The sequence below is a fragment of the Danio aesculapii genome, chromosome 1, assembly GCF_903798145.1.
Source record: "Danio aesculapii chromosome 1, fDanAes4.1, whole genome shotgun sequence".
In the NCBI taxonomy this organism is placed as follows: Eukaryota; Metazoa; Chordata; class Actinopteri; order Cypriniformes; family Danionidae; genus Danio; species Danio aesculapii.
In genome coordinates this window covers 23,759,718-23,785,124 of record NC_079435.1, presented here as the reverse complement: position 1 = coordinate 23,785,124, position 25,407 = coordinate 23,759,718, and the positions used below count along the sequence as shown (strand labels likewise).

The window sequence follows — 25,407 nt, the reverse complement described above, 5'->3', positions numbered from 1 at the left end:
ACTAAAATGCCAATAAAAGTCACTTTGTCAAACTGTAAAGTCAACAGAGCAGAGATCAACATCCTATACTGCTCTTCATAACCATAAAAAAAATAGAAAACACTTAATACAGAAGCGGTTAATTAACATATATAAAATTTATAAAGTGTAGTAATTAAATATATTCAGATGTAGTTTTTTATCATTCATAAGGTGAAAGCTTTGAGATTCACATTTTTGTTTATATAATGTAAACAGAGTTCAGTAATTCACATGAGTGACAACTATACAGAAATAAATTGGTGTGTATACAGAACTGAACCAATCACATTTAGGGCTCTGTTTTAACAATGTAGGAGCTAGATTGCAAGTCTAAAGCGCAAAAGCATTAAGGGTGTGTTCGAATCCACTTTTAATAAAGAATGAGCCTCCTCCATTCGGCCTCTTTACTTTCTCTTTACTTTACTTTTACTCTTTACTTTACTCCTTTACTTTTGTGGATAAGGAAACAGTGTTGTACACAATCCACTGAAGATATCCAATTTCATTAGTTAAGCGCAAAAATTTGTTTCAAAACTGTTTCTAAATTCAGTTATGATTTCAAGTAAATGAATGAATGAACAATAATAAAGTGTGGTCAAAAAAACGGAGTTATAGCCAAACACACTTATGCCCCATATTGTCCAAAACACGACAGGTGGACAAATATAAACTTGTTTTTATTAAAACAAATATAAATATGCATATAATAAATAATCCTGCTCATAATAATAAGATTATATAAAAGCAAACTGTCATGAACAGAATGAAAAAGCCCCCTGAAATGCAGAAGGCATAAAGGCAGTTGTTTTTATATTTATGTAGAAAATAATAATTTTTGTAACATTTAATCCTTTATTTTTTTATATGTAAATATATTTGTGTATTGTTGTACATCCTGTGTGTATTAAGCAATGTTTAAGCTTTTGAACCCACATAGGCACATAACTAACATGCTCTGAGCTGGAATTTATACCAGCTTTTAGTTGGACAATGGCGCGGTTTTCAGTTCCTCAAAATAGCAACGCACCAACAGTGCGTCTTATTACACCTCCTTTATATACAGGCACACACATGAGTCTACAAAGTGGCACAAATGGATTTGCTATTTAAACAATGTGGCACAAAATGTGAAAATTAGGGTTGTCTGAAAATGTCTGAAAGTAATTTTCAAAAATACTCAAAAGGGTTACTTTAAAATTTTCTCAGGATTTACTCATGCTCAAGTGGTTATAAACAGTATATATTCCTTCATGTTCAACAGAGGAAAGAAGACAAACAGGTATGAACAAGTGGAGGATGAATAAATGATGGCAGAATTTTTATTTTTTTGGCCAAATTATTCCTTTAAAACCTAGCATTTCTTTTAAAACACGGCAAATAAAATCATTACCATAAACCTAAGCGATAAATGTTTTGTAATACAATACAAGTAAGAGAGCTTAAAAGTAAAAGTAAAGGGCAAGAGAAAACTGATATTTGTGTGTGTGTGTTCCACGTAAGAAAGAAAGTCATAAATCTTGAAACAACATGAAGCTGAGTAAATGAAGACAGAATTTTCTATGGTAGTGCACTGTCTCTTTAAGATTAAATTGATCTTTCTCTTGACCTCCCAGATCGTAACTTCATCTCACTCACTCTTTCCCGACTGAATTGTTTCCAACTTCCTTTCCATTTTTTGGGTGGGTGCTGCTCATGTAAACATTACCGTATTGTCTCTCTCCCATAGAACACAGCTCTAGATAAGGAAACCATCCAGCTGTCCCATCGCTGCCAGGACCGCAACCCTTCTCGTCCAGAAAAGAGACCCTCCTCCACCAACCCAGAAAGAAGACGTTCCAACAGGGGACGCTCATCTGTCCAGTCGGAGGACTCTAGGTGTGCTGCTCCCATTGAGCCTTCAGCCTCGGCAAATCCCAGTGCACCAGCAGCACCACTTTCTGATCCTTCTCCACACTTCCCAGAATGCAATACTGAGGCTGAGACCAGTAAAGACCTCCTGAAGCAAGAATAACTCTATCTTTAGGGAAACAATGGAGACAATTCCAAATATACATGCTTAAGTAAATAAGTAAATAAACTCTGCAAATCATTCTAGCTATAGCTTGGAATGCATGACGTCTGCCCAGATTTATGCACTGATTTACAGTCTAGAGGAGGCAAGAGTAGGCAAGAAAATTGTGTAGTGTTAGGTAGTAGTTATACGCATTGAATTGAGTTGACATCTTGTAGTTATGACAATTTTTTTCATAGAATTTTGAGTTTGTCTTGTGATCCTGATTTATTTTCTCAAATCAGGATTGTGTTTACATTTTTTTAAGACAAGATATTTCCCACCAAATTTGGAGTTTACATATTGCAGTTTAGTTTTTTTAGTATTTCAGTATTTAGTTTTTATTTTGAGATTACATGGCCCCGTTTACACTGTCTGGTCTTGATGCCCAATTCCGATTTGTTGCCTATATCAGATTTTTTTGCCTATCCGTTTAAACGCTCTTTTAATTGTGACCCATATCCGATTCATGTGTTTACACTTGCTATTCAATTATTAAGTCGAGCATCTATAAATGCGGGTTCTAGCATGTGCGCCACACTAGACACTATGGAAGAAATTGTCTTGTTTTAAGCTTTGTGAAATATGCCAAGTTCGCTCAACTTTAAAATGATTTTGAGGTGGAGGAGGGAAAGAGCCGTCATTGCAGCTTGCACCTATGGTTTATATATGGTGTCCTCCACCATTCAGAGGAATTCGTGGGTACGAGAGAGATCTCAGGTCTGATGGGAGCAAATTGTGGCGACTGACCACATTCCTTCTTCATGTTTCGTCTGTTGTTGTTATTTACCACGTTGGCATCTCCACACATGTTCTTCCTTCTACGTCATTAAACCACGAAGTACGGTTGTTCCTAGATCAGATATGGTTGTGGCCTGAAGTTTACTAGATTTATTTATACTATTTATTAAATTTCACGCTTATTGTATTTTATTAACATTTACCACCACCCCAAACCTAAACCAAACCGTTACAGTAATGTAAAAACAGTAGTTGTACTCAGTATTATTTATGCTATCTATTAAATTACCCAATAAATTGTATTTTTTAACACCTCCGCCCCAACCCTAAACCCAACCGTCACGGTGCTGTAAAAATATTAGTAATGTTATACAGTGTCATAAAAAGTGCTGCTATATTAATGTGCATATCGCACTTCTGGCCGGCTGTGTATCCCATCTAGACTTTACCACAAAATACCACATTGTCAGTCTGATCTCATGAGAAAAAGTAAGTATTTTACGTTTTTTCAGTTTAGTGGCTAATTCGCATGAGTTCAGTCGTACGATTTTGAAAGGGAGGCGTGGCACCTAACCCCACCCCTAAACCCAACCGTCATTGGGGGATGAGCAAATCGTACGAAAATGTACGAATTAGATTGTATGAATTCATACGAATTAGCCACTAAATCAAAAAGTTACAAATTGCCATGAGATTGTGTTGACATTGTCGCAAGTTTAATGACGTTCAAAACGGAATGCCTCAATAAATCCGTTCTGCCTGTTTACATGATAGTCGCATTGTCACATATATTTATTTCCACATATGAAGGTGGCCTGAAAGCGATCTCTGAATATCTGAATGTTTGCGTTTTTTTTTTCGTGTTAACATGGTCATAGAACAGATCCGATCTGTCACATGTGAGCAAAAAAATCGGAATTGGGTCACATTTAACTGGCAGTGTAAACGGGGCCATATTGTCAGAGATTCTATGTTTTTTTAATAATAATGATAATGTTTTTTAAAGCGCCTTTCAAGAAACCTATAGTCACTGTACAACATATACAAACAATTCAATAATTAAAAAATAATCCGACTGTATAATAATAGAGAAGATGATAAAATACAAAGACAAAATACAAATTGGAGCAGTGCAGTTATAAAGGTAATTATGTAATAAGTAAGTTATTATGAACAGATGAGTTTTAAGCCTGGATTTGAACAGGGGAATGTGCTCAATTGAGGAATTGTCCTCAGAATTTAAAGTTTTGATGTCTTTGACTTCTGATCTTTTCTATTCTCTACATTTGTTTCAGAAATTTTGTTTTTGTTTTTTTCAGAATTTTTAATTTACTGTTCATTTTCCCCTCATAAGTCTGAATTCATGTTTTGAGGGGAATTTTAAGTTTACATTTTTTTTCTGAGACTTATTTTGCTTCAGAATTTAAAGTTTTTATGTCTCCAATTATTTTTTTATAAACAAGTTTACATCTTTCAATTTTGACCTTTTTTTTATTTCTAAAATCGCAATCATGTTTTTTTTTTTTTGTTTTTTGTTTTTTAGCAATTTAAGCCTTCCCAGAAAATTCTATTGGAAGTTAAAAGACACCTATGATAAAAACACATCAAATATTAATTGGGAAAGTTTTTACTATATTTCTCACAAACGTTACATGAGATCTGCTTCTTCGTGTCTGTCACTGTGCTGTTTATCTGACCCAGCCAAGACGGACATTGAGGGCCACTCTGACAGGCACGTGGGAACGGTGGGTGGGGAGAACTAACATTAAAGGCACAGGCCACAAAAACAGCTATAGTCTGTTCAGAGCAGAAAATACAATATTCTGAAAGCTATAATAAAAAATCTGATGGGTCTTTTGAGCTGAAACTTTACAAACACATTCTGGAGACAAAAACGACTTATCTTAAATCTTGAGATAGGGGTAAAATAGCTGCCTTTTAGGTTCTAATTACGAAAAAAGCCTGAAGTTATAAACACAGCATATGTAGAACAACTGACTATTGAATACATTCAGAATTTCCTTTAAATAATCAAAGATTTTTTGATATTCTCTGACTGGATGAAATCATAGTCTGAAGAACAAAAATAACAGCATCCGTGCCCAGAGTTTTGGCAAATAGTAGTCAGCTTGTGTCTATTCAGTAAACTGGGTCAAAAAATCTGGGCAAAAATCATGTAGTAATCAGCCAAATGTAGTACTGTTGTGGTTGTCTGCTTGTCTCCTTGCTTTTTTTTCTTCCAGCTTGGCTTCCCTTTCCAGCACCCAAGAGTGGATTTGAAGACTTTGTGTGATTGATTGTATATAAGTGCATTGGAACCCAAGAATCCGCTCTGTTTTTACAGAGTGAACAGCTCACGTCTCTGTTATGAATAGCAAACACGTGGACTTTAGGGTGGATGCGACTGGAAAGAAAGACTTTGATACTGGCAAGAAACTTGTCCTGCTGAAACTTGAACGTATTTTTTTTTTTCGTCGAGTGTATGTTTGAACATAGACTGCTTGACCTTTTGACTCTGTTGAAGAAACGCAAGAAAGCAATTCACGTGTGTGGGTGTGTGTTTTCTAAAGAGGGTGTGCCGAACACTTCTGTGTTCTGGAGTCATTTTGCAGTAGTTTAGAGTTGCCTTTAAATGAACCAGCGAAGCAAGAAATCTGTAGGGATTGTTTATAGATTTTGCTAATTTATTTGTACAGAGTAGACATGTTGTGGGATTGTATTTTAGACTAGTTTGACAATTTTTCGAGCCAGCCTCATTAGGTGCACGATATTCTGATTTCTCTGTCACAATAGTGTTAGATTCTACAATCTGTCTTGGATTTGTCATATATTGCTCTGTGTACTATCTCTTTGCTTAACAAGTCTCTTATTTCCCGGAACTGTCAGCCATAAAAGACAGCAATGGAGCTTGGTAATAATGTATTTGACATGATTCAAATGTTTTTGGAAAGGTTTTGAGAAATGTGGCAGCATTCTATTTCATCGCTGGAAGGTTAGATTTCATGTTTATTAGATGTCATTTTCTATTAGTGTTCTTTATCATCACATAATCAATGAAATGCAATAAAATTATGTTGCGGTTGTTTATCTTTGTCCTTGTTATGGTATAATGACAGCTGACAAACCAACTACTTTGCTGATGTTTTTCAAATCACATCACATATGATTTTTTTTATCTTTTTTTTAAATATTTCCCAAATGAATTTTAATAGAGCAATGAATTTTTCACAGTATTTCCTATAAAAAAAATTCTTCCGGAGAAAGTTTTATTTATTTTATTTCGGCTAGAATAAAAGCAGTTTAATTTTTTTTAAACCATTTTAAGGTCAAAATTATTAGCCCCCTAAGCAATAGCATTTTAATCTGAATACTAGAGTCTTGAAAAATATCTAGTAAAAATCATGTACTGTCATGATGGCAAAGAAAAAAGAAAACAGTTATTAAAAATGAGTTATTAAAACTATTGTTTAAACGTGTTGAAAAAGATCTTCCCGTTAAAACATATACAGGGGGGCTAATATTTCTGACCTCAACTGTTTAGGCCAATGCAACATCGCCATCTGTTGGTTGAAGTGTGACAGTACAATTTAAATTTAAAGGGAAATGTCACCCAAAACAAGTACATTTCCTCACCATTTACTTTCAAACTTTACTTTCAAATTTATTTATTTTTTCCGTCGTACACAAAATATATATATGTATATTCTAAAGAATTTTGAAAATTTTCATCCATAACCAAGAAAAATGGAAGTCAATGGTTGCTGCTTTGCAACACTATTCAAAATATCTTAGTTCATGAACAACAGAAGAAAGAAACTCAAACAGGTTTGAAACAAGTGGAGAAAGCATAACTTATGACACATTTTTTTCATATTTGAGTGAACTACCTCTTTAATTCTTCATGGCATGAAAACAAGGGTTTTTTTTCTAATCCGTATATCGGCATGAACATCAACGGTTGCTGCAGATTTGTCAGCGGCATCCATGATTCAAATATCCTATTCCTGAACATACTATAAGCTCTGTTTCACAGATAGAGAACTTTTGTTTCTACAGTCAACTTGAGTATGTGTACACTAGAAACCTCTTTGATGTTATCTATTTGTGATATATGATCATGGTCATGAAGAGATGGACATGATCAGCAACAACACTCAGGTAAACTGTGGCATTTAACTGGTACTACCCAAAAAATTATAGTAGAAAAACTCTAGCGTAGTATTTTTGAACCAGATTAAAGTAAAGTATGTTATAGGCTACTATAATAAAGCATCTTCAACCTTTTGTGGGAACACTTTATAATAACTACACACTATAAATCATTTATTAAGCATTAGCATCTAGTGAGTTTATTATTTGTTAAGCATTAACTCTACATTAATAGACACTAGTAAGTACACTGTAAAAATTAAAGGTTCCTGGAGGCACTTTTTGGGGGTTTTCACATTGCCACACCGGCGGAACCCTCTAAAGAACCTCTAGGCACCATTTCAAAAAAAGGGCAGTTCTTTGAGGAACTTCAAGGGTTCCTGGAGGAACCCTCTTATTAACACTGTAAAAACGAAAGGTTCATGGAGGCACTTTTTGGGGTTCTTCACATTGCCACGCTGGCGGAACCCTCTAAAGAACCTCTACGCACCATTTCAAAAGGAGCAGTTCTCTGAGGAACCCTCTTATTAAGAATGACCAGGAACCACCTTGAGTGCTTTGAAGCACCATTTTATTTTTTAATGCTTGTTTTTCCTATCTCTCTTAATTTATGGTTTGTGCAAACATGTTTAATCACAAATTCAATAGACATCTATCTATCAATCTATACATGTTTATAGATTTTTAAAAAATACAATCGCATTTTTCATAAATAATTACTTTTATTAATCAATATACATCACAATTACATTCACATAATATGATTAATAATGTAATATACATTTAATGCAAATAATCAAATTTAAATAATGTCTAGCAATAACAGCCAGCAACATCTTCAGCTGTCCACTGCTTCATATTGGAGGTGTCCCTATAAAAGTAAATTAAAAAGTAGTTAACCTGAGAAGTTATGAAAACAAAGGAAATTCACAATATTCCCAGAGCCATTTTTTTTTACTTATCAAGACATATTCACAAAAGATATGCAGAACATTTCTGAATAACAAAAGGAAACATCAATAAAATTAGGAATTGTCTTAATTTATATAAAAAGATTTTTTTTCACTGCTTGCAGAGTGCCCGTATACATCAATAAAGGCAAAATCCATAGAATGTAAACCTCTGAAATATCTGAGCACAAGCAGAAAAAAGACAACACAAAAGCTGTGTCTGAAACAACTCCCTCCTTGGTGCACCCCACATATTTTCCCACTCATTCACACAGATAATGCACTATAATTTTGAGTGTACTGCATATGCGATATTGTTATTTTATTCAGGTTATAGTTATTAGCTTTTTTTTTTTAAATTAACCATTAGTTGACTAAAAACACATTAAATAAAAAGAAAATTATATGAGTTAAAAATTTAAATCAATTATGCATGAAGGTCAAATATTGTTTTTGGACTAAATTTAAGCGGCCTTCAAAATACAGAAATTAATATTACAGGGCTCAACAATAAGTTTTTACAATAATACAATGTAAAAACATGTATATACAGTACTTAAGTGTATTGTACCATATTATTAATTTAACTTTAAGTACTGTGGTTAAGGTGCCTTAATATAAAGTTGGTCTTGTTTTTTAAAATATATAAATGAAAGTAAAGCAGTCTGTCCTGTTTACATTATTTAGCGAATTGTTTTCTACTTTAATGAAAATATATATTACAAACTCGATTAATGTAACCATTTAGAAGAAAATGCCATGTTTTACTGTAGTTTTTAGAGCTAGGGTGCAGCTATTTTGGAATAACGCTGTGTCTGACGTCACGGGGTTGGTTCCGTTCCCTCAACTGAAGTGATATTGTGGAAATAATGGACTGAACATGAAGACTGAAAAGCCTAACTTAACACAATGCGTGAAGTTCATTTGTGGACATGCATCGAAGAGCTGGTACAAATACAAGGAACAGACTTGTGTCTAAAAATCTAAACTTTTTTTATATGTTTACTATTTTTCTTTTTTTTTTTTTAAATACTGTTCATTTGATGTGCTTTGGTCTACTCTCTCACACTGGTACAGCGCTGCCTGGGACGGTGATTTACATTCAGACTAATGCAACGATTACAATAATCTTTCAACATTGAATATGAAGCACGAAAAAAACTGTGAAGTGAAAAACGGCACCGATCTTAGTTTGGTTTGAACATGAACAGAAGTGAGGGGCTATATAGTAAAAAGTGAAAGTTCCCGCCTCCATTACGTCAGGTACCAGATCTTGTTAAAGACATTGAGGGCAGTCAGGCATCGTAATACAGAGAGTGGACCAAAGCACATCAATCGATCAGTAATAAAAGAAAAATGTAAAAATGTATAAATGTATTTTTATGTTTCAGACGTACAGTTCAAGTCAGAATTATTAGCACCCTTGTTTATTTTTTTCCCCTAATTTCCAAATTTTAACACATTTCTAAACATAATAGTTTTAATAACTCATTTGTAATAACTGATTTATTTTATCTTTGCCATGATGACAGTAAATAATATTTACTAGATATTTTTCATAACACTAGTATTCAGCTTAAAGTGATATTTAAAGGCTTAACCAGGTTAATTAGGTTAACTAGGCAGGTTAGGGTAATTAGGCAAGTTATTGTATAACGATGGTTTGTTCTGTAGACTATCAAAAAATATAACTTAAAAGGGCTAATAATTTTGACCTTAAAATGGCTTTAAAAAATGTAAAACAGTTTTTATTCTAGCTGAAATAAAACAAGTAAGACTTTCTCCAGAAGAAAAAATATTATCAGACATACTGGGAAAATTTCCTTTCTCTGCTAAACATCATTTGGGAAAAATGTAAAAAAAAAAAAAAAATTCAAAGTGGGGCTAATAATTCTGACTTTAACTGTAAATGTAATGCTTGTATTTGCACTAGCTCTGTGATGCACATCCAAAACTTCACGCATTGTGTTAAATTAGGCTTTCCAGTCTCCGTGTTCAGTCCATTACTTCCACTGTATCTGTTCAGCTGAGGGAACAGAACCAACCTTGTGACGTCAGACAGGGATATTCCAAAATAGCTGCACCCTAGCTCTAAAAATTTAAACTATTGTAAAACATGCTCTTTTCTTCAATAATGGTTACATTAATCAAGTTTGTTTATTATATTTTCACTAAACTGGAAATCAATTTACAAATGAATGTAAACTTGACTGAGTGCTTCACTTCCACTTTAAAGGGACAGTTCACCCAAAAAATTTTATTCTGTCATCATTTACTCAACCTTCACTTGTTCCAATCCTGTTTAAGTTTCTTTCATCTGTTGAACTGAAAACAGAAAACCTATAACCACAATCCATACTTTTGTTATACTGGTTATTATTTATTTTTAACGGTTAAAAATGTTCAGCTTTAATCAAAATATAATGTTTTGCGCTCAACCAAAGAAAGAAAATCCAACAGGTTTGGAACATATTAGAGGTGGGTAAATGATGACAAAATTTTTATTTACTTTAAACCATGTTTATTTGTGAGGTAGTATTAACTAACTCACTACTCTGTAAAAAAACTATAATTTTGTGGACACTTTATAAATACTATTTTAATTAAACAACTATTAATTTTAAATGTATTACCCAAGCATTATGTTGCTTTATCTAATAATAAATATAATTTAATTAAATTCAAGTTCAACGCGGCTTCGTTTTAAACTAACATACTGTAGTCATTTTGTTTAAGCCAGGTTTCACTAAGACATTAAGATTAGGATTATTAGTGCATTAAGATTGTTGTCTGTTCATTTACAATACGTGCTTTAGGTGCAAGTGGCCTGACGTTTAGAAGACCGAAAAAAAAAAAAAGTATTTTCACTTATTTGCCATTTTTTCTGGTTTGATTTTTAATAGATTTTTTTCTAGAACACATAGTAAATTTAATTCTTGATCTAATAATACGAGGAACAGACACAGTTTCTATGGAGTTAGCCAGATATGCATTACTGTGATTAAAGTGGTACGAGCAAAAGTCTACATGGCTAAAATGTGGATTTTCACTTACTAGTCAAAGCATCCTGAAGATGTTTTCTAACAGGAATTCAGCTCCAGTACTGCTGTGGTGCAGCCCATCAGCATGGGCAAGCCTAGGACGATCCTAGAAAAGATTTCAATTGTTAATAAAGAGCAGATTTTGTTCTTCTCACCATGTTAATAGCCATTCATTCAGAGCAAAAAGTCTGCTGAACCTTTCATGTCCACAGCAGTAAGTAGAAAGCTGTCCAGAAATGATGATCTACATTGCAAGTGAAGTGCATCGGACCGTTTCAATCTGGCCCACTGCTACCTGGATTTGATACAGCAAACTTTAAATTTCTAGTCTATATCTGTCACAATTATTTACACCTAATATGGATACATCAGAAACAAGCAAATGAGAAAATAAGTGAGTGATTTTAAACACTTAAAAGTTTAATGTCATTAGTTCAGTGATACCCAGCTGGATAATGATTATCAAATAATATTGTTTGTTAAATGAAGTATTTTTACATTTATTTCCAATTCAGTTAGTTACTTAAAAAAAATACTTACATTTGAGGTGACTCAAACGGCTGTTTGAGAGAATACTGAACAATTTCAGGGTTTATGTGGATGTTCTGAGAAGGAAAAACGCAGGCGTTATGTACATTATTTGTGTGAATGAATAAAAAATGTATTGACGTACATAACTTAGACACAATTTGTCACACAGGTAACTGTTTAAGAAACGCAAATAATAACAAAAGCGTAATATTACTCACAAACAATATAAGGAAAGAATATTAGATAGCATCGCGGCTAGAAAATAATATAAGCAACCCTGCTCAAGACACTTGCTACACACTGTATATGTAAGGGAAGACAATAAATAAATAAATAAATAAATATATTTGTGGAAAAAAGCCGTCTAATAAGTACGAATGTATCACGTTATCTGTTTAATTTGAAATTAACGGTCGCTTGCAATGGCTTTCATGGAAGCTTCGTGTTCAATGACAATAACATATGTCGACATAAATCAATATTTTATATCAAATTATTTATATTTGTGTGAGGTACACGTGTAATTTGAGTGATTATGTATATCTAGCCGATTGTTATTATCGCAAAATAATAATGTTTACCCAATCTTATACAACAGCAATCACTTCGCGAGACGTTCCTAAAACAGGTTACACGACATAATGATGCGTGTAAGAGTAGATATTTGTGTGCAAATCGTATCTAATTTGTATATTTATTTTGCAAACTTACTCACCTTCCGTGTGTTAGAGATGACAGCAGTCATGAAATGGAGGAAAGGAGCCGTTACAAATCGATATTTGAAAACGCTCCTGCGACCTGCACCTGCGCGTGCACGATGATGCGCGTCCGCGTCATGTTTATATTATTTTGTTAGTTCCGGTTAATATATTTATATCTTTTTTGGCAACACAATTAATTCCATATCATTAATCCAAGAAACAGATGAAAAAAAAAACATTTATTTCAGAAAAATAAAAATGTACAAAATACTGCATTCATTAGCAAGTTGTCTTTGTTGGTTTATCAAAACAAAGTGGAGGAATACTTTTTATTAATAAACCAGAGCCCATAGCCTATATACTTAAGTTTAGTAATATCTTAAATATTTTTCATGAGTGGATTTTTGAAGAACTGTGTTATATAGTTCTATTTTTATAAAAATAACAACAACAACAACAACAATAATAATAATAATAATAATAATAATAATAATAATAATAATAATAGCTTAATATTTATTATTATTATTGTTAATATTATTATTGCAGCAGTTGTTGTTATTATTATTGTTTTAAATGACAGAAACATTTACAGAAAATTTAATTAGTCCCCTATAATAATTATCATTTTCATAATTGTACAAGCCTGTGCATGTTTTTGTCTTTTTTTCCCCTCTGTTGTGGCTCATTTGTATTTTATTCTCCAAAATTACTTTTACATTTTCAAATTTTTTCACAATTTCCCAGTCAGCCTCCTAACTGCAATCAAGTTAACATTTCTAATCATTGATATTTTGTGTTCACAGTGAGTGCCACACAAAAAAAGAAAAACAAACACCACATTTCATATCATTCTAAAAGCACAAATAACTAAGTAAATATTAAGTAAATGAACATCCATCTCATTTTCTGGTCTCCACAATTGTCTATTTTAATATGACACAAAAAAAAAATTCTTGGTTCCTTTAAGTGCTAGCTTTTAGATGAGAGATCCACCAGGAACCATTATATAAGTTCATAGATCTTTCAGTAACTCTTTTTTGAAAATTGAGTTCCTCCAATAACTTTCAAAGTGCTTTGAGGTCTTAGTGTAAGGAAACAGTGACTCCAGAACCTCAGTATTGACAAAAAAGTGCTTGTAGGATCCCAGTTACTGCAAAAGGGTCCTGCAAGCACTGCAAAGACTGTCAGTGGTTCCTCAAGGAACCCCATTTTGAGAGAAAGAGCTTTGAGGCACTTAAAATACATTTTAAAGTTCCTCGAGTACTCAACAGAGTACTTGAAGCACCTTTACTTTTTACAGTGTAGTTTATAACTGCAGTTACAGTACAAATGCAGTATTCTTGATGTAAAAGCACATTTATAATGTGCTTAATAATTGTACTTTCATCATTTGTGACGGGTTGATATTTCATTACTAAATTCAGTATTGCATTATTTACAAACCATTTGTATTTAAAAGTAGTTGGAGGTTTTTGAGGTCATTCAGAATGAGTTAGTAAATGATGAATAAACTATTGAAATTAACGTTTATACTTCATCCAGTTTTGTAAACTAATCTAAAGTGAGGACTATTTATGCCCCATATGTCCCTAATAAATGATAATTAAAGGCTCAGTCTCAAATGAACAATATTTGCAATCTAAAAAGTAAAATTACTGTTAAGTTTAAACACTGTCGAATAGCAGGAGTGTCAAAATATAACATCAAATTGGATAAAACAACAACAATATAATAATTTAACAATATGCAATGTCTAAACTTAACAGTAATTTTATTTTAGATAAGGTTGCAAAGATTTTTTTTTTATTTGATACAGTTTCATCTGTGTATCTTCAAATAAATAGAAATAAATAAATTTGTTTATTTATTTATTTATTTGTTTTGCTGTTTAGAATATAACTGAGCCTTTAATTGTCATTTATAAGGGATTTATAAAGCATAAATAGTCCTCATTTTAGATTAGGTCACAAAACTAGATGAAGTTGAGTTCATAAAGTGTTTATTAAAATACAAATGAACTATTAGTATATGCCTGAATAAAAAGAGTTATACATGTTAATTTGAATAGTTTATTAATAATTTATAAACTCTTTCTGAATGATCCTAAAAAACAACCAATTATGCTTAAATAACTGGTTTGTTAATAATGCAATAATTTAGTAATGAAAAATAAATCATTAACTAAGTATGAAAGTACAATTATTAAGAAGATTATAAATGTGGTTGTAAGTCAAGAATGGAGCATTTGTAGCTGCAGTTATAAACTGTTTACTAACATTTATTAATGTAGAGTTAACGCTTAACAGATAAGGATTTGGGATAAGGACGTGGGTTGCCTCCGGTTTCCCCCACAGTCATGACATGCAGTATGGGTGAATGGAATAAAACTAAATTGGCTCTAGTCTATGTGTGAATGAGTGTGTATGGATGTTTCCCAGTGATGGGTTGCAGCTGGAAGGGTATGCCCTGTGTAAAGCATATGCTGGATAAGTTGGTGGTTCATTCCACTGTGGTGACCCCAGATTAATAAACGGGACCAAGCCAAAGAAAAATAAATAAATGAATAAAAAAATTAAAAGATCCAAAGTAATGTCAACAAAAAAGCATAAAAAGTCATGCAGGGAATTCTGGAAATTTTAATTTACATTTATTTACCAGATATATAAAGGACATTAACTGTTAACAGGATACAGGTTTTACTGTAGCGTTTTTACAGTTGTTTACCATTGAAATTGCGGCCATGTTACTACAAAATTGCCACAACATTATCTCAAGTACTATGATACAAAAACAGTGGTGTTTTCTATAGACTACTACAGTATGTTTCTTGGTTTCTTGTAGATAAGAGGCCTTTAAAATCTCCCACACACCATTACACCAGCAGCAGAAGCCTGAACCACAGATGCAGGATGGATTCATGCTTTTTGTACTAACACCCAATTTTTACCCTAATATCTGAATGTTGCAGAAGAAACCAGTATTCTTCAGACCCTGTAACCTTTTCTCAATCATGTTTCGCGTGTGTGAATTGTAGCCTCCGTTTTAGCAGAAAGGGTTGCTCCTGTTGTTGTTGCACATCTGCTTCAATGTTGGATGTTTTGTGCATTCAGTTGCACTTAAGCAGGCCTTGCTTTTAATTAGTACTCTTTTACAGATGCCTTTTTCTCAGTTTGAAAAAAAGACAGTCGAGACAGTCTGGGCATTCTCATTTAATTTCTGGGATCTACAAGGAATATTTGCCCATAGAATTGCAACTCTTTGGAGTCTCTCTCTCTCTCTCTCTCTCTCTCTCTCTCTCTCTCTCTCTCTCTCTCTCTCTCTCTCTCTCTCTCTCTCTCTCTCTCTCGCTCTCTCTCTCTCTCTCTCTCTCTCAATTCAATGATTGCTTTATTGACAAATGTTACAAATGTATTGCCAAAGCATCTATAAAGTTTACAGTAAAGACAAAAGAACGTACATGTAAAATAAAACACAGTAAATAGTAGTAGTAGTGTAAAAAAAAAAAAAAAAAAAAAAAAATATATATATATATATATATATATATATATATATATATATATATATATATATATATATATAATTAAATAAAAATATAAATAATATCTCATATTATCCAATATATCATATTATTATTCAGTATATCACATTATTTTTCAATATATCAAATCATTATTCAATGTATCATTTTATTTATACAAATCAATAAAAAATAATAATAGATCAGAATAAACTGTACATTTAACAAATAACATTTTAGGATAAAACAAGTAATAAAAACAATAATAATGAGTATATTTACAATGATTCATTTATAATAATCTAGATGTGTGTGCGTGCTTGCGTGCGTGTGTGTGTTTGTTTGTGTGTTTGCGAGCGCATCACTGATGTTTTTTGAGCCGCTATAAGGACACAGTCAGTTTTTCCCCTGGTAAATGTTGCAGTTGTGTTTTATTGTCTAACTTAGTGAATTGTGGGTAAATGCTCTGGAGTTTGGGGTAGAATGTTTCTCTGATGTGTTGACAGTTTGTGCAGCGGGTGAGGAAGTGTTCCTCCATCTCCACCTCTGCCTGGGCACAGTGTGGGCAGATGCGCCTCTCTCTAGGTTGCCATTTCTGTCTGTATCGGCCCGTCTCTACAGTCAGACTGTGAGCATTTAGCATTTAGGTCTAAATAACATTGAAGTTTGTTTTGTTTTCCTGCTGCTTAATTCCAGTAAATCAGATACTCTTCTTTTCGTGCACTTATCATTTGATTTGGCTTAACTGTGTGTATGAGCATGTCTGTGTCCTGATCAATGAGGTCCCGATGCTGCCGGCTGTTAATCATATTCATTGTGTTGGTTTGTGCTTGCAGCTTCAGGTCCATCTGAATCAGGGGGCTTTTTTCAATGTTCATTTCTTGGTTTTTGAGGGCTTTAAAGCTCTCTCAATTCAATTCAATAATTGCTTTATTGGCATAACAAATGTCACAAATGTATTGCCAAAGCAGTTCTAAAGTTTACATAAAAAGTAACATACATATATAATAAAAAAAACAGTAAACACATTAAATAGTATTAGTAAAAAAAATAATAAAAGATGATATTTATTTATAATAATTAAATAAAATATCAACAATACATCATATTATTCAGTATATCATAATGTTATTGTAACACGTGGATGACAGAGAAAACGTTAGGATCCAAGTGCAGGTTTATTTGGTAGTCAGGCAAGCAAGGGTCAACACAGGTGCAAACAGATGAATAAAGGCAAATCCAGAATCGTAGTCACTATAACAGGCAAGAGGTCGGAAGGCAGAGAACATGGACAAACTTGGCAAGGGTCAAAACACGGAGAAACAAGACTGAGGAAACCGCGTTGAATTGTCACTTTACAGGTAAACAAGACTCGGCAAGGAAGTGAGTGTGTGTGCTGCTAAAGTAGTTTGTGTGATTAGTCAAGAAGCAGCATCAGCTGTGGGAGTCCAATCAGTGGAAACTTGGAGCAGGTGTGTGTGTGTGCATGGCATGACTGAATTTGAAGTTCATAAGATGTAGTCCATGTGAATGTGAGTGTTTACCAGCGACCTCTGGTGGTTAGATCGCTGGTAATCATGACAGTTATTATATCACATTAATATTCAGTATATCCTATTATTTAAAAATCATATTATTCTTCAACATATCATATTATTTATAAAAATCAATACAAAAATAATAAACGATCAGAATAAACTGTACATTTAACAATCAGCATTTTAGGATAAAGCAGTAATAAAAACAATAAAATCAGTATATTTACAGTTGACAGTCAACAGTTGTGTCGCTGCGGCTAACATCGACCCCAGGAGATCCTTGAGTTTCCCAACATGAGTAGCTCAGAGGAAGTGTCGTGGATTTCTTGGTTTTGTGGTCTACGGGGAAATTAATTCTTCTGTGAGGTAGATGTAGACTATATTCAGGACAAGTTTAATCTTACAGATCTCAATGAGCAAGTTCCCCTTTACAGACAAGCTCTGGACATGATCCTCGATCTGGAACCTGATAAGGAGCTGGAGGATAACCCTAACCAGAGTGACCTGATTGAGCAGGCTGCTGAGATGCTCTATGGGCTGATTCATGCTTGCTATCCTCACTAACCGTGGCATTGCCCAGATGCTGGAGAAATATCAGCAGGGAGATTTTGGCTACTGTCCTTGTGTTTAATGTGAATTTAATGTGCCAATTGGTCTCTCTGACATTCCAGGCTAGGCCATGGTGAAGCTCTACTGCCCCAAGTGTATGGATGTGTACTCACCGAAGTCATCCAGGCACCATCACACTGACGGAGCTTACTTTGGCACCGGCTTCCCTCACATGCTCTTCATGGTGCTTCCCGAGTACCGGTCAAAGAGGCCTGCCAATCAGTTTGTGCCCAGGCTTAATGGTTTCAAGATTTACCCAATGGCTTACCTGCTCCAGCTGCAGGCAGCCTCCAGCTTCAAGAATCCCGTCAAAGCCATCTGCTAAACACTTGAGCTGGGATGGGGTGGGATATGGGGTGGGTTGTGTGTCCGTCAGCAAGGGCTCACTCTTCTCCTGCAATTTTGATTCGACTGAGACTAACATTTAAATCTGGAGAGAGTAAGACCATTAAACAATCCAAGGAGAAACTAAAATCTTACCTCTGAAACACTGTACAGAAAATGGGGTGTTCCTTGTGAAAAAACAAACTTCTTTCAGTTCTTAACCTCCACATAGAAAATAAAGATCTACTTAAAGATAAAGCGCTCTCTCTCTCTCTCTCTCTCTCTCTCTCTCTCTCTCTCTCTCTCTCTCTCTCTCTCTCTCTCTCTCTCTCTCTCTCTCTCTCTCTCTATCTCTCTGTAAGATATGTCTCTGCAGAACCTACATGGTTGTGCATTAAAATTCCAGTAGCTTTGCACAGTTTCTCAAAATCTCAGAGCTTGCATAAAAAATGTATTCACCTTTCCTTACTTCAGTATGTTGAACTTGAACGACCTCTACATGCTAAAATGGATTGAGTTGCCATCACGTGATTGGCTCGTTATTATGCTTAAATTGAGTCAATAACATACTGAATTGTTTTAACATGCTGTGAACAATACTCTTTTCAGCCTATGTGAGATATATAGGGGATGTGTGCTTGTCTGGGCTTCTAACTTGGTTAAAATTACAGTTATAAGTGTAAGAAGTTATTTATTTAGGATAATATTTGGGTAAGTTGTTGTATTAGTTGGGACATTCCACCGAAAGGGTGCCTTTTGCTTGTTGTAATTTTTCAATATTTAGTTCAAATTTCTTTTAATTAATTTTTTTTCACAGCAGAATCTAAAATCACACATACTTAACCTTTCAAAATATGTATAGGTCCATATAAAATAACTTAATTTAATTTTTGTGGTATTAATGTGGCAGATTTTTTTTCCAGTCCTGTTACCAAAACTTACAAGTCTTTTAAAAAGCATGGATAAAAGTTCATTTCTTTCTTTTCGGCTTAGTCCCTTTATTAATCCGGGGTCGCCACAGCAGAATGAACCGCCAACTTATCCAGCACATGTTTTACGCAGCGGATGCCCTTCCAGCCGTCATCTCTGGGTAACATCTATACACACTCACTCACACTCATACACTACGGACAATTTAGCCTACCCAATTCACCTATACCTCATGTCTTTGGACTGTGGGGGAAATCGGAGCACCCGGAGGAAACCCACGCGAATGCAGGGAGAACATGCAAACTCCACACAAAAACGCCAACTGACCCAGCCGAGGCTCGAACCAGTGACCTTCTTGCTGTGAGGCGACAGCACTACCTACTGCATGGATAAAAGTCTATCAGGTAATTGCTTTGTTTTCCCCTTAAGAAAGTGATTTTCTTTTTAAATATGGTTTGTTACATTTTCAAAAATTTTATATTTGTGATAAAAAATCAGGGTGATGCGGTGACATAGTGGGTAGCACTGTCACCACACAGCAAGAAAGTCGCTGGTTCGAACCTTGACTGGGTCAGTAGGCATTTCTGTGTGGAGTTTGCATGTTCTCCCCATGTTGGCGTGGGTTTTCCTCCGGGTGCTCTGGTTTCCCCCACAGTCCAAAAACATGCGCTATAGGTGAATGAGTGTGTATGGGTGTTTTCCAGTGATGGAAGAGCATCTGCTGCGTAAAACATATGCTGGATAAGTTGTTGGTTCATTCCGCTGTGGCAACCCCTGATCAGTAAATGGACTAAGCCGAAAGAAAATGAATGAATGAATGAATGAATGAATGAATGACTAAAAATCATGTATGCATGTGAGGGGTATTTTTACTAAAAATACAGTGGTATTTTAACTTTTTAAAGAAAATCATGGCCTGAAATTCATTATTTTTTCATAATATAATTCAATAAACCCTCAGGTAAATGATGTACAGAACATAATTGAGTAAACTGGAATTTTTTTAATTTACACAAGAAAAACAAAGCGTTGGTTTCCTCTGGGTGCTCCAGCTGTGGTGACCTCAGAATAATAAAGGGAATAAGCCGAAAAAAAAATGAATGAATGAATGAAGAAAAACAAATCAGTAACTGGAAAGAGCCCTGAAACTGGGTAACAGGAGTGTGACATGCCTTCCAAAGATCTAAATGATGCAACTTACTGTTTAAAAACTATTTTATGGATATTCCCCAGCTTCTCAGAGCAGAAAAGATGGGTTAGGGTAACAGGACTGAGTGAAAAATGGGGGACACGACTAAATATTAATTTTTTTTTAGAGGGTAGTGGTCTCAAACTCAATTCCTGGAGGGCCACAGCTCTGTAGATTTTTAGCTCCAGCCACCTCCAACTCACACCTGCTTAATAGTCTCTAGTTTTGAACACCTTAGTTAGATCAGCAGTGTTTGATTAGGGTTGGAGCAAAACTGCACAGCTGCGGCCCTCCAGGAAAAGAGTTTGAGATGATCTAAGGTATATATACACAGTTGAAGTCAGAACTATTAGGCCCCCTGTTACTTTTTTTTTTTTAATTCTACACATCTCCAAACATAAATGTTTTAATAACTCATCTCTAATGACTGATTTATTTGATATTTGCCATGATGACGGTAAATAATATTTGACTAGATATTTTCAAGACACTTCTATACAGCTTAAAGTGACATTTAAAGGCTTAATTAGGTTAATTAGGTTAACTAGGCAGGTTGGAGTAATTAGGCAAGTTATTGTATAAGAATGGTTTGTTCTGTAGACTATTGAGAAAAAAAACTGCTTTTATTCTAGCTGAAATAAAACAAATAAGATTTTCTCCAGAAGAAAAAATATTATCAGACATACTGTGAAAAATTCCTTGCTCTGTTAAACATAATTTGGGAAACATTTAAAAAATAAAAAAATTCAAATGGGGGCTAATAATTCTGACTTCAACTGTATATATTTTAAATGAACGTATTTGAGGCAAAGATAAGATACATTTTAATGATTATATTTTACAGTGAAATGCACTGGGACTGGGACGATAACCGTTTTCAAGGTATACTGCGGTTTGAAAAAAGTCAAGGTTTTAAAACCGTCAAAAGTTTCTGTGATACTGTTCATAAGATATGTGTAAGATTTTTTATTTACATTTTTTAAGACAACAGTATCTCCAGCAGAAAAGATCTCCAAAGATGGCGTTTTAAATTGTAAAGAAATCAGTGTTTTCGAAACTGAAGACAGCAGAAGTCAATGATTCATTTGAATTATTTAGCCTGACATGTTTACTGTTCCAAAATATTATAAATCTTTCACAAAATAAAATATATTGTGTTCAAAGCGGGAAAAAAGTTTTTTTTTACCCAGACATTTAAAAAGAACTTATTTTAGAGTAATAATCACAATACCGTGATACCATAAAACTGTGATATATTTATCCAAGGTTATCATACCGTCAGAATCTTATACCAGCCCATGCCTACTTGGGACAAGTAAAAAAAATATTTTTCAGTGTTTTAGGTAGTTTTTATTCATTTTAAATGTTATAGATTAAATTTGTGGGGTTGCACGGTGGCGCAGTGGTAGCACGATCGCCTCACAGCAAGAAGGTCGCTGGTTCAAGCCTCAGCTAGGTCAGTTGGCATTTCTATGTGGAGTTTGCATGTTCTCACTGTGTTGGTGTGAGTTTCCTCCGGGTGCTCTGGTTTCCTTCACAAGTCCAATGAATTGCTAAATTGTCCGTAGTGGATGTGTGTGAATGAGTGTATGGATGTACCCCAGTGATGGATTGCAACTGGAAGGGCATCTGCTGTGTAAAACATATGCTAGAATAGTTGGTGGTTCATTCCACTGTGGCGACCCCTGATAAATAAAGGGACTAAGCCAAAAAGAAACTGAATGAATGAATGAATGAGATTAAGTTTGTAGTTTGTACAGTATAGAGGACACTTTGCTTAATAATAACATGTGTGTTTGAGTTACTTTTCTTGCATATTCAGTCCTGGGGACAGAAAAGATTTTGGTGGAATGGCCAAATTATTACTCATTTCTTAATAGTTATTATTAATTAATAATTACTCTTTATTTTATTTAAAAGTTATTTAGAAAAATATTTACATCATACTCTATAGTAACAACGAATAAAAGAAATTACACGTACCCCTGCTCAAAAAAATAAAAACAAAACAAAACAGCATATGCTGGTAAGGTATGTTTTGATGCAGGTATGCTGGTCTTGCTGGTTTTAATGCTTGTTTTGCCTCAATGCTGGTTTTTCTGGTCTCAGTGCTGGTCTTGCTGGTTTCAGTGCTGGTCTTCCTGGTCTCAGTGCTGGTCCTGACCAGCATAGAGACCAGCAAAACCAGCACTGAGACCAAGACCAGCATCAAGACCAGCAAGACCAGCTTTGAGACCAGCAAAACCAGCAATGAAACCAGCAAGACCAGCATCAAAACGTACCTTACTAGCATATGCTGTTTTTTCAGCACGTACAGAAGCATTTGCTGCACCACAATCAAAAATTCATGAATTTTTAATGGGCTTTAGTATGGGTGAAATTTGACCCACGGATCACAGGTGAGGAAGCCGAGGGAAGCCAGAAATATCTCTAGCAAACACCACATTCATTTTATAAATAGTCTGAGTGAATTGAGCCGCCAAATATTTTGTATAATAACTGCAGAATACCCTTCACCTACTGTTATGTCAACATAAAATGGCGCCATCTAGTGATTATTTCGACTATGGCAATTGGCAAAAATTTGTTATAAATAAACAAATTAGATAAAATACAGATTATTTGGACCATAAAAACCAAAAAATAATAATAAGTATAAGAAGAACAAGAACAACAACTGTAAAACTCAAAAAAACTGGATGGGAAATAAAATCACTTAAATTGATTGATAGAGAGCTTGTTTAGCATACAAAGGAATTATATTTATTGTCATACACAAAGGACTTGCATTTCTTAATAACCGCATTCGCCGAGCTCCAACACACAACATGTAAACAAACCTACGTGTTTGCGTTTTCTTGTGACTCAAATACCCACAAGCCTCAAACGCACCCTATTGCGTCATGTCGTAAACGCCATTGGCCAATTCCTGTTGAGTCGGCCATATTGGAATTTGAAGTCTGCTATGCTGTGAGCAGGTCGGCAGGCTCTTAGATTATATCTCTCAAAACAGCTACATTTTAACCGTATCCGCAGCGCCAGAGCCTGGCATTGCACCCGAGACCCCGCGGTTTACTGACGGAACGCTGTCGGTGCATTTCGTGGGCTAGAAATGAGTCCTACAGACGCCAAACGCGGAGCGAAGCGCAGGAAGAATAAGCGGGGCGGCGGCGCAGGGAAGGCCGGAGCTCCGCCAACACCCTCCAGCAGCAGTGCACACGGAGACCCGAGCACTATCCCCAGCCTCAACGGAGAGGTGAGCCGCGACTTGGGCATGCGGGGCGGTTGATGGTGCATCTGAGTTTGAATACAGTGTAGTTTAGCTCACAATTCATGTTAATGCAGGCCTAGGGGAGCTGCTGGAGCTGATCTCACGTTTACATGGAGCCCAAGCTGAGCTCCACTGATCTAGAACTTTAATCTTAAACAGTTCCTGGTCCGATCACAGAAACATGGGAGGAAAACTGTAGAGACGTGCGGAAAGGATGTTCAGAGGGTTTTCGTGCAGCGTATGTGGAAGTTTGAGTGCATTTGTGTCGCTGGAAGTGTTGTGAAGCTAACTTGACAAGCGCTGGATGGTGTAAGCTGAAGTGTTTACATATGTATTTAAATGTATATAATGTTATTAACCTTCCTTAATAGAAAAAAATAGGAATAAATATAGTCTTTTAGCCGAAAGTGTCACTGTTTAGAAACCGCGGTCCACTGAAGATAACAGGTAAATAGACCCACTGCTAAAGCACACCATGTGTTTTGGCATATACGATTAAATTGTTCACATTGCAAGTCCTCATTCATCTACTTTTATTTAAGGAAATGTCAGACTTCATATATATTGAAAAACATTTATGTATTTACTTATTTATTGTGTCAAGTATTAATGCCATAACTGCCCTTCTGAACTCTAGTAGCGTTAGTGGTGTCAAGTATGAACAAACCGGAAGTGCTTGAAAATAATCAGCGTAAATGTCAACAAACCCTTTTATACGCCTGTCAGTGGTTTTTAGTTGAGGCTTGTGCAAAGTTTGTCCTTTGGAAATAAATGTGATATATGTAATGTCACCTAGCAGATGTATCTCTTAGTGTATAGACGTGCAGTAATATACAGCGGTGTAAGGTAACAAATTACAAACACTCTAATTACTGTGACTGTATTTTTCTTAAGAGTTGTGATTTACTAAGTAGTTTTAAAAATGTGTACTTTTACTTTCCCTTGAGTCCTTTTTTAGTGCAGTTTCAGTACTTTTAATTCCATTACTTTCCTTCAACCTGCAGTCACTATTTTTTGTCTATTGTGATTAGAAAACGTCCAAGCTAAAATCGAACAAATATCAATGTTTAGTGATGGTTACAGCTTGATGTTGTGTGGACGTTACCAATATGACGTCCATAAGACATTGGATTTTGGTTGCCATACCTGACGAATTAAATGTCAGTATTTCACGTCAATAGGATGTTTAAGATGTTGGCTTGATGTTGGATTTTGGTCAGTCTCTAACACAACCTAAAATCAACTAAATAATAATGTAATTTGAAGTCATTATTAGACATCAAAATAACATCCTTAGATGCTGGCTAGACACTGGATTTTTGTCTCCTGACATCACAACCTAAATCTAACCTAATATTAGCATCTTATGACTTTATGTGCCTGTTGGGCAATATCTAAACGCACTACAGAATGTTAAGTTTACACTAGGTATGGGGCGATTACGGTTTTCAAGGTATACCGCTGTTTGGAAAAGTCAAGGTTTTAAAACCGTCAACATTTTCTGTAATACCGTTCCTAAGGTATGTGTAAGATTTTTATTCACATTTTTTTAGGACAACAGTACCTTCAGCAGGAAAGATCTCCAAAGATGGCGTTTTAAATTGTAAAGAATCAGTGTTTTTGAAACTGAAGACAGCAGAAGTCAATGATTCATTTGAATTATTTAGCCTGACATGTTTACTGTTCCAAAATATTATAAATCTTTCACAAAATAAAATATATTGTATTCAAAGCGGAAAAAGTTTTAGTTTTTTACACAGACATTTAAAATAACTTATTTTAGAGTAGTAATCGCAATACCGTGACACCAAAACTGTGATCTTTTTATCTAAGGTTATCATA

At 34.7% G+C, this 25,407-nt stretch overlaps 2 protein-coding genes, 1 long non-coding RNA gene and 1 pseudogene across 7 annotated transcripts in view; 3 read left to right on the top strand and 1 right to left on the bottom strand.

Moving 5' to 3' along the window:
* Window positions 1–4,299, top strand: part of dclk2a (doublecortin-like kinase 2a) — a 113,736-nt gene extending 109,437 nt beyond the window's left edge. For 4 of the 5 annotated variants that reach the window (XM_056457677.1, XM_056457659.1, XM_056457668.1 and 1 more), the window contains one exon: window positions 1,748–4,299. In XM_056457677.1, the coding sequence (XP_056313652.1) occupies window positions 1,748–2,032 (285 nt within the window). In that variant the 3' untranslated portion in view covers window positions 2,033–4,299. The remainder of the gene's footprint in view (window positions 1–1,747) is intronic. The other variant, XR_008837826.1, reaches the window with a different exon arrangement.
* A 6,677-nt stretch (window positions 4,300–10,976) lies between these two features.
* Window positions 10,977–11,559, bottom strand: LOC130220882 (uncharacterized). The gene is made up of 3 exons (XR_008836241.1): window positions 11,493–11,559; window positions 11,150–11,247; window positions 10,977–11,058 (listed from the first exon to the last, which is right to left on the bottom strand). It is a non-coding gene; the product is annotated as an uncharacterized LOC130220882 (long non-coding RNA).
* A 5,928-nt stretch (window positions 11,560–17,487) lies between these two features.
* Window positions 17,488–18,176, top strand: LOC130228090 (casein kinase II subunit beta-like; annotated as a pseudogene).
* Window positions 18,177–23,251: 5,075 nt separating this feature from the next.
* The window catches only part of fam193a (family with sequence similarity 193 member A), a 46,573-nt gene continuing 44,417 nt past the window's right edge, over window positions 23,252–25,407 (top strand). Inside the window, exon 1 of the mRNA XM_056457626.1 lies at window positions 23,252–23,550. The gene's annotated coding sequence lies outside the window, so the exon portion shown is untranslated. The remainder of the gene's footprint in view (window positions 23,551–25,407) is intronic.